Source organism: Hippocampus zosterae, chromosome 16, assembly GCF_025434085.1.
Source record: "Hippocampus zosterae strain Florida chromosome 16, ASM2543408v3, whole genome shotgun sequence".
Classification (NCBI taxonomy): Eukaryota; Metazoa; Chordata; class Actinopteri; order Syngnathiformes; family Syngnathidae; genus Hippocampus; species Hippocampus zosterae.
Window position 1 is genome coordinate 15,492,821 of NC_067466.1, and position 10,347 is coordinate 15,503,167.

At 47.6% G+C, this 10,347-nt stretch overlaps 1 protein-coding gene across 1 annotated transcript; it reads left to right on the plus strand.

The window, feature by feature from the left end:
* The first annotated feature begins 1,439 nt into the window (after positions 1–1,439).
* Positions 1,440–9,939, plus strand: LOC127588521 (tubulin-specific chaperone cofactor E-like protein). Its single transcript, XM_052047285.1, has 8 exons — positions 1,440–1,870; positions 2,526–2,674; positions 2,746–2,885; positions 3,709–3,890; positions 3,976–4,232; positions 4,322–4,448; positions 5,071–5,187; positions 8,034–9,939. Exons 2-8 carry the CDS (start codon positions 2,536–2,538, stop codon positions 8,377–8,379), a joined length of 1,308 nt encoding a protein of 435 aa, XP_051903245.1. The 5' UTR covers positions 1,440–1,870; positions 2,526–2,535; the 3' UTR covers positions 8,380–9,939.
* The last annotated feature ends 408 nt before the right edge of the window (positions 9,940–10,347 follow it).

Sequence of the window (10,347 nt, forward strand, 5' to 3'; positions counted from 1 at the left end):
ATTTTACGCGAGAAGAGGATTCGCCATTTAAATGACATAATTTTCAACGCAGGTTTACAGTGAAACTACGCCAATAAAAATAAAACACCATCTTCGATTATTTTAAATTATTTTTTTAATTTAATATTTGTATCTATATAATCACCTGTAGACATCATACTTTTTTGTTTTGTTTCGAAATTACGCAAAGTTTGAAGCCGATCAAACGTCGACATATCTGGTGAACGCGTCTTTAGGATGAGACGCTATCAGTGAAAATAACAACGTATTGAATGTTTTCATATTCAAGTGTACATATTCTCATTTAAGCTTCTAAACTTCCCTTTCAGTGCGATAACTACGTCTTTTTTCCGAAAATCGCGCGAGGAGGAGCCCGTTCAAATTAAAAGCCATTTAAACTACGTCACTTCCGGCATCTACTGACAGTTCACCAGCGAAAAGAAAACATAAACATAACATAGCGGAGTGGCTTCCGGATAGGTTCACGGTGAGTGCAGTAATAATGTCCAGTAAAAATAATAATGTGGCTTTCATAGTACGAGGCGAAGAAGTTGACCTCGTTGAGTCGGACGCTGAGGATGAAGTTATTTCACTACATGTCACTACGGGATATGTTATTTTCAAGCGCTACACTTGTAACACAGCTCTAGACATTGTCTTTCCGTCGTTTGACTGCCTGAGAAAATGCGTGAGCCACGACTACTATCTCTTTGCTATGTTTATCAACACAGCACAGACCTTGGGGTCGGTTTATCACCCCTTCAAATTGGACTTCGTCCGAATCCCGTTCAGAATTTATCATTTTCAACGTGACCTTGATCTTTCTCGAGGGGGCAAGAATTGTGCCTTTTTTCTCAAACGCCATGACTCGTTCTACATTTCGGCATAAACAGCGACTTTGAAAAGACATGTAATAGTAAAATTAATTGTCTTTGTTGTTAAAAACACAGGCGGTCCTCGGTTTACGACAGCGTCGACGTACCCCAGGTGTGTACGTGTGTCGAGCCTGCGTTCGTCGTTCATTAACCTACATTATCCTAGTGATAAGTCATAATTAAAATGATTATTTGTATTAATGGGGAATATTTAACATTAGTATTTGTCTGAAAAGCTCTTCTGGATAACAAACGAAACAATAAAGGGGGGAAAAATCCACAGACGTAACTGGAGCATACTTTATCTGCCGTGACATGTTCTACTTGGGTAAAAAAATAATAATTCTCGGCCGCAGTAATAAAACTAAGGAATACTGTAACAGTAACGTGCCTTCTTGTGCCGTCTGACAACATGTTATTAGGCTGCTGTGCAAACAAGTTTGCTTTCCTTTTTTTAACTCCAAGATGTCATAATTACCGTAAATATTTGTATGAAAAAACATTCTCAAGTATGCAAATAAAATGAAAAACAGGAAAAACAGGAGTAGGTGAGTGCGTCTTGTGCTGCGCAGCGATTACAGTGTCGTCCATCATAAACCGAACTGTCGTCCAGTATACACGCAAGGGTCGCGGGGCATGCTGGAGCCTATCCCAGCTGTCTTAAGGCTGCAGGCGGGGTACACCCTGAACCGGTTGCCAGCCAATCGCCGGATGTAAACACTTCCACATAAGCACTGCCGTCACTGAGCGTGCCTTCTTATGCCATGTAAAGATGTCTTCTAAAGCAAGTGGTTTCAGTGCAAGGTCGCCGTCTTGTGGCCTTTAGATGCAATTACAACCCCATATTATAGTTGAACTTGAAGATCATCTCTTGTACGTATTTTCCCATTCTCAGCTCTCATTCTCTGCTGTTTTTCCTCATTTTTGCGTGTCTCTTCTCAACAGGGTCATGTGATCGGACGCACTGTTGAAAAGCGGCTCTGCCCACATCAAAGGTAATGTTTGGTGGATCTGTGAGAAACTCTTCCAACAGGAACATCAAACTAGAACTATTCTGGCGAGAGGAGATGATTTGTCTGAAACCGATAGTCCTGATCAGGGTGGATTAAATAGAGGGACTGTCCACATCCGGACAGACACAAAGAATTAGTTGAGTGATGTCATCGCACTGTCACTGATTGTCTGATGATTAATACCAAAATTGAAACAAACTACATCCCAAACAAAGATTGCGGAGTTATTATGCAGTAGTCCTGAAACTCCTAGAAAAGTGCGTAAAATGGAGGCTGCAAATGGACAAGTGGCCCCTGGAGGGTCATCTGGCGGAATCAGCGCAGCCCGCTCATGTCGCTTCATGTTACGATTTGCTTGTCACTCACGCCATTACGCCTATGAGCTATTTTTAGAGCCCACGTGAGCTCGCTTCTGCATGCTCCAAGGTGGCCCTCGCAAAGCCCCCTCAAGCAATATGAGCTACATCACCGATCGAATGGATGTTCAAAGGAAGCTTTCCCCAGAGGAAATAAATGGAAATCAAAATCAGCACTTTTGTTCCTCAGCTGTCATGCAATTGTAAAAAAAAGAAGTTGAACCATTTACAACGCTCTTAAATGAGGTATCACGGATAATGAGAGTCACCCTTTTTTTTAGGGCAAAGACAATGGATCAGTCCTACGATGAAGAGGAGGCTCGCACCTTTGTGCAAGTCATCAGCGACAAGTACAACACAGAGAACTTCCCATATGGCCACGGCGTGGGCGTCGTGGTGCTGCCCTCGCCTCCTGGGTCGCCCACCAAAGGTCAGCGGCGGTTGCCCGGTATGATTCTCGCTGGTTGTATTGATCCTATTGCCGGCATTTCTCGTCCGCAGGTCGCCTGTTCTTACCCAGCGTGCTAGTTTTGAACGAATGCGGCATCAAAAAGGCAGGCGACAAATCCGACATCGCCGCTTTCTGTGCCCATGTGGTCGAGCTGGACCTGTCCTACAATGAGATCCACGACTGGGCCGAGGTGGGCAAAACTACTACTATTTTGAGCCACACTTCCTAATCTAGTTTTTCTTCTATACGCATGTAAAATTAAAATATTATATCACAACATTCATTCAGGGGCGGCCCGGTAGTCCAGTGGTTAGCACGTCGGCTTCACAGTGCAGAGGTACCGGGTTCGATTCCAGTTCCGGCCTCCCTGTGTGGAGTTTTCATGTTCTCCCCGGGCCTGCGTGGGTTTTCTCCGGGTGCTCCGGTTTCCTCCCACATTCCAAAAAATGTTCATGTTCATTCATTCATTCATTCATCTTCCGAGCCGCTTGATCCTCACTAGGGTCGCGGGGGGTGCTGGAGCCTATCCCAGCTGTCTTCGGGCAGTAGGCGGGGGACACCCTGAATCGGTTGCCAGCCAATCGCAGGGCACACAGAAACGAACAACCATTCGCACTCACACCTAGGGACAATTTAGAGTGTTCAATCAGCCTGCCACGCATGTTTTTGGAATGTGGGAGGAAACCGGAGCACCCGGAGAAAACCCACGCAGGCCGGGGGAGAACATGCAAACTCTACACAGGGAGGCCGGAGCTGGAATCGAACCCGGTACCTCTGCACTGTGAAGCCGACGTGCTAACCACTGGACTACCGGGCCGCCTAAATCACAACATGTGACATACAATACAATACATCGTGATTTATAGATTTATATTTATTTATTTTATTTATTTACATGTATTTATTTTTAGAACATACATTCGAAAATCATTCAATTTCTGGATTTAATCTCCCCAATTCAGTCTCACTTTAAGTGCCTTATTTTATTTGTTTTTAACATGACGGGTTGCCAGATCTGTGCCATCGTTTCCAACGTCCCTCGCCTAGACTTCCTCAACCTGAGCATGAACCCGCTGAGCGGCGCCACGCTGGAGCCGCGCATGGCCGAGGTGTTCGCCCGGGTGCGGCGGCTCGTCCTCATCAACACGCACGTCAACTGGGAAACCGTGCACGCGCTCACGCAAAACACGCCCGAGTAAGGCCAAACGACCGTGGCCGTATCATAGATTCACCCAAAGCAATACCCCTGTTTGCCATTTGCGCTCCCGATTTGTCCTCAGGCTGGTGGAGCTCTTCCTTTGCCTAAACGACTACCAGGCGGTGTCCCAGTCCCGCACGTCCTGCCCCTCCCTGCGGCTGCTGCAGATCACCGACAACCACCTGCGGGACTGGGCGGAAGTGCGCAAATTCGGACAGATGTACCCCAGCCTCAGCGAACTGGTGCTGGCCAACAACAACGTGGAGTGCGTGGGCGACACCCGCGAAGCGCTGCAGCGCCTCTTCCCCAACTTGCGCTGCATCAACCTCAACAACTCAAGTCAGATTGCGATTTTGATGCGGGATTATTTTTCACGGTCCTCTTCCGATACAAGTCAGTCGAAATCGCCGCGTTGTTCTGTCCCGCAGGGCTGAGCAAGTGGGAGGACATCGAGAGGCTGAATTTCCTCCCCAAGCTCCAAGAAGTGAAAGTGATGGGGATTCCACTGTTGCAGCCGTACAGCACACAAAAGCGCCGCAGTCTCCTTTTAGCACAGTAAGGCCGAAAACACGCCATGCACCCCCTCCGGGAACTCGTACACTGTGTGTTCCAGCCCTTGGATTTATGCGGAAGTTCTGCGCTGAAAGAGACACACCCATTTTTTTTTTCCCCCAATTTCAAACACTTCTTCATGTCTGTTGCACGCATTAGTCAAATTCCTCCACAGATAATAAATTACCCGTATTTGTTATTATTCGTAGTAGTCGTCGTATTTAGTAGCGTGTGCGCAAATTACGTGTGTACATTATGTCACGGCTTCGACTTCTAAATTGAAATAATCGCCAACATCTTTTCTCTCCTGGTGACACTCTTTGTAGGAGATTTGATGTGTCAGAAGTCTGCCATTTCCACAATCCATTGGTACGCGGTGATGTCATCCAAAAGAAAACTAAAAGCCTGCCATGGGCTGGCCATAGATGGGACTCTCGTTGATAATACTTCATGTCAATGTGGACTTCAAGGGAGATCAGATGATCTTGATGCCTCTTTCTAAAGTTCGAAAGTTTTGCTGGATTTCTAAGTTGTTCTTGAGTTTCTGTACGGGAAAGAGGCCGTTACGCGCAGTGTTGTAAGCTGTCGTATCTTCATATTACTGCCTTCGCCCCCCCCTCCCCAGGTTGCCAAATGTCTTGGTTCTGAATGGAGGTGCGGTGTCCGAAAACGACAGGGAAGCTGCCGAGAGGGTCTTCATCCGGTTCTACCAGGACTGTCCCGAGCAGGAGCGCCCGCACAGGTGTGGAAAGCACATCATAAGTGTTAGCGCTTCAGAGAAGGCAACGTAACAATCTCGGAAAATTAACATCATGAGCAACCCGTGCCCGATGTGCTCTGTAATTACATATGTGAAGTTAAAAAAAAAAAAAACGCTAAAAAATAAGGCGAATTTAGTGAGCAAATGGGGGTAGTCCCTAACCAGGAGTGGGAACAAGAGGGTGGCTAGGACTAACCTTTGGTTTGGGGAGGGGACAATGCCTCCACTCTCTCTCTGCTCAATGACTTCTTTGTCTTGGGAATTCTCTTATTGGAAAACGGATATACACAAGGCGGCCCGGTAGTCCAGTGGTTAGCACGTCGGCTTCACAGTGCAGAGGTACCGGGTTCGATTCCAGCTCCGGCCTCCCTGTGTGGAGTTTGCATGTTCTCCCCCCGGGCCTGTGTGGGTTTTCTCCGGGTATTCCGGTTTCCTCCCGCGCGTCAACCTCACAGTGCAGAGGTACCGGGTTCAATTCCAGCTCCGGCCTCCCTGTGTGGAGTTTGCATGTTCTCCCCGGGCCTGTGTGGGTTTTCTCCGGGTATTCCGGTTTCCTCCCACGCGTCGACCTCACAGTGCAGAGGTACCGGGTTCGATTCCAGCTCCGGCCTCCCTGTGTGGAGTTTGCATGTTCTCCCCGGGCCTGCGTGGGTTTTCTCCGGGTGCTCCGGTTTCCTCCCACATTCCAAAAAAAACAGGCGTGGCAGGCTGATTGAACACTCTTAATTGTCCCTAGGTGTGATTGTGAGCGTGGATGGTTGTTCGTCTCTGTGTGCCCTGCGATTGGCTGGCAACTGATCCAGGGTGTCCCCCGCCTACTGCCCGAAGACGGCTGGGATAGGCTCCAGCACCCCCCGCGACCCTAGTGAGGATTAAGCGGTTCAGAAAATGGATGGATGGATGGATATACACAAGTCGATTTTTTTTCTTCGGTAAATGAATTTTAAATACACGCTACTTCTTTGTCAGTTTGATTTTATTTATTTTTATTTTTATTTATTTTTTTTTGTCGCAGTAGATCATGACAGTGGGATTTGCTGGCAGACGGTCCCGTGCCGTTGGATCAATTATGGAATTAAATCTGGGAGCACGGTTACCATCGCGTGGGACACAGCCAATGAGTTAGCCACTTAGCAACCATGTTGCCCAGATAACGCAAAACATTTGCTTATTTCTCAGGAAACTGAAGTCATATTTAACCTCCGCACTGTCACCGTCGAATGCAAAGCAAGAGTCTCTCAAAAGTGTGCCGCGCTTTTGCTTTTAACTGAAAAACTTGCCAGAAATATTTCCAACAGGCTGTGGGTTCAGCCAAACACACCCAAATTTGTTGATTCTTGTTTTTTTTATTTATTTTATATCTCCATCGGGGGTTCAGCAGTGCTTGAATGTCTTGCGTGACATTGCAAGGCATTGAGAAACACGCGTAGCTTGAAAAGAGCCCGGCGAGCCGTACAGGAAGTATTAGTTGCAAGAGGAGTGACCAAACTGAAAGTGAAATGCGAGTATCCACCGGAGTAAGTCGAGGGACTGAAAAGCGGACTGAAAGGAGACGGGGACCTTCCAGCAAAGACGGAATACTTTGGAGTGTTCCAGTGAGAGATAAGAAGGGGGGGAGGGGGGCGCGAGGTTGACATTTTTAACCTTTCACACCAAACAAACAAGCCAATTGATCCATCGCAGGAAAAAAAAACAATGGATTCTGTCTTCACCCTTCGAGGAGACAAAATCTGCAGTCAATTCACAAATCCAAAGTGTTCCCACGTGTCTTAATGCTCGTGTCACTTGAAATCGTCACAGATGAATAGAAACATCCATCTATCCATCCAACCATCCATTTTCCGAACCGCTTAATCCTCACTAGGGTCGCGGGGGGTGCTGGAGCCTATCCCAGCCGTCTTCGGGCAGTAGGCAGGGGACACCCTGAATCAGTTGCCAGCCAATCGCAGGGCACACAGAGACGAACAACCATCCACGCTCACACTCACACCTAGGGACAATTTAGAGTGTTCAATCAGCCTGCCACGCATGTTTTTGGAATGTGGGAGGAAACCGGAGCACCCGGAGAAAACCCACGCAAGCCCGGGGAGAACATGCAAACTCCACACAGGGAGGCCGGAGCTGGAATCGAACCCGGTACCTCTGCACTGTGAAGCCGACGCGCTAACCACTGGACTACTGTGCCGCCACTGAATAGAAACAGCGTTGACCTTTCCCTAATTGACGTGAGAATTCATGAACCCTTTCAGGCACAGCGCTCACCGCAGTGGACGGCTTATCATGTTATCAGGTTATGGGTTATCATTATTGGTGCATGAAAGGGTTAATATGACGAGCATGTTCACATAAGGCGGCCCGGCAGTACAGTGGTTAGCACGTGGGCTTCACAGTGCAGAGGTACCGGGTTCGATTCCAGCTCCGGCCTCCCTGTGTGGAGTTTGCATGTTCTCCCCGGGCCTGCGTGGGTTTTCTCCGGGTGCTCCGGTTTCCTCCCACATTCCAAAAAACATGCGTGGCAGGCTGATTGAACACTCTAAATTGTCCCTAAGTGTGAGTGTGAGTGCGAATGGTTGTTCGTTTCTGTGTGCCCTGCGATTGGCTGGCAACCGATTCAGGGTGTCCCCCGCCTGCTGCCCGAAGACGGCTGGGATAGGCTCCAGCACCCCCCGCGACCCTAGTGAGGATCAAGCGGCTCGGAAGATGAATGAATGAATGTTCACATAAATCAATTATCATGATTGTATAAAGCCGCTAGCCAACCGAACTAATTAGTCGCCAGGATGTCGCTTTTTCTACTTGGAAAATGTGGAAAATTCTGATTTCCACAGGTACAACGAGCTCGTATCCAAATACGGCCAACTGGCGCCGTTGGCCGACGTGGACCTGAGCCCCCGCGGCACAACGGTGGACGTGCGCTGGGGCGACAGAGTGGAGGCGGTCAGCCTCCGCCTGGAGCAGACGGTGGGCGAACTAAAGAAGCAGCTGAGGGCGCTGCTTCAGCTGCCCAGCAACGGGGTCCGGCTCTTCTACATCAACCGGGAAATGTCCGCGGTCTTCGGACCGGAGGAATTGAAGTGCGGCTTCCGGGCCCTCCACTCGTACAGCATTCGCGATGGAGACGAGATCCTCATTGTTCCCAAGGGGAAAAGCCGATGTAGCTCCTCACATCTTTGAGGTAGGACTCTTGGGTATTTTGTTTTTGGGGTCAGGGGGGGTTTGGGGGGGGTTCATAGGACTCGCTGAACACTTAACTGGATTAGCTTTGACTTGAATTTGTCATTTTATGCAACAAAATGTTGGGGGGGGGCTGGGTTGCACCGTGTTTACCAAAAACTGCCGAGGCCTTGCGAGTTTTGGTTTGCTTTGCCTCAATGAAGCGTTTTTTCGATCGTCGAGACTTGCGAAATAACCGCGATGATAAAAGATGGAGGCAGGCAGGGCTACCGGAAAGTTGCTTGTAATTTTGCCTCAGATGGCTTGTTCTACTTGTTTACTGCAAAACGTGTTTTTGCTCAGGTGCGTACAATTTCGATATGTCATTCTTAAAAAGCTACTGACTGCAAAAGAGTCCGCCTCGTTTATGCTGAAGCCACTTGATCAAGCAATTACACAATTACGACAAAAAAAATAAATTCCCCCCCCCCCGATTGAGCATCCTTGGCTTGACTTGATGGTAACCAAACACCCGTCGTAGTGTCAGGTCACTTCCTCTGTATCTATCGGGCTGGCCCGCCAGCGGGTTGGCGGGAGGGGCGTCGACCACCCGTCCGAGTGAATGCCACCGTTCTTCCATCACCCCGAATAAACCCGACACCTCCAGTGTCCGCTCTTTCACGGGTTGCGGGGTCCCGACCTCTCCCACTGGGCTCACGTTGGCCTTCCAAATCAAAAGACAGAAAATGAATACCCACCAACGTGCGGGAAATTCGATTCTTAAGATAAGATAAGATAAGATATCCTTTATTCGTCCCACCGGAAACTTTCTGGCAAACTTTGCGTTATATTTCATTTCTTGGTATTTTGGTGTATTTGTACGGACGACACACTCATTTCACACACAAAGTTCACGTTACCTCGACTTTTGAAGATGACCCGAGATGGCAGTAAACTGAAAATGTAGGTGAGGTTTGGTGGATTATTATTGGCTGGCATTTGGTGAACACTACTGTGGGATGTAATGTGAATTGTTTGCCATACGGTGTTGTTGTTGTTGTTTTTTTTTTATATATATATATGCTGAGAATTGCTTTTAATTGTTTATCAAATGTGACGCTCAACACTGTGCACATGAGAATTTATTATAACTTTGTACGATAACTTAATTTGTACTCGTGCTTGAATTATCGCCCAGAAACATACACGCACATGCACGTGCATTAGAAATCTATTTGCCACATTGGGCCATTTCACTGAATGACTTTCCGATCCGTTCTGAAATGTTAACAAAAAGTCACTTTGTTTACCTTTGACGTTTTTACGACGGTAAATGTTCACAAGAACAAGTTACAGCCTCACTTAAGCAAGATTTCAAATATCGTAAGCCGCCAATGTCTAATGGTTTTGCAAAGTGTGCAATGCCGTTGTATTAATTTATATTTTTGGGATCTTGTTGGCAGTGGTGACTTTATTTTTGTGTGTTCCATTTCTCAATCATGAACATGATGCCATTTTCACAACTCGATGTATAATTTAGCTTTGGATTCTCTTGAAGAAATAAATTCTGAAGCGATCCTAGGCCCGTGTTTTTGTTAGTTTGTTTTTTTCTCATCTTTGGGACAAACTGATGTCGAGTCCTGGAGATATTTCAGGTGCTCGCCCCATTAAGAAATCGCTCAGGTCTTTGAATTTTGGCCATTTTTATTTTCTTCGAGTCTGGTCGAAGACTTGTGGCAAATATGTTGGCCGCTAAGGTGCATTATGAAGTGGGAGGGAATGCGGTGGTGTGGGGAGAGATTCAACTGAGCATATTGTGCGCTTCAAAGAAAGGAATCATGGGGAGGGGGGGGGGGGGCAGGAAGGTTTGAGTTTCTGGAAGAAAACTCAGTGCGTCTTGAATGAGAGCGCTAAAAGGGTAAGGGCAACGGCTGGGGATCAGGGTGGCCCCATTCCTCAATACATGGATTGGGTGACACCAGCGGGGAG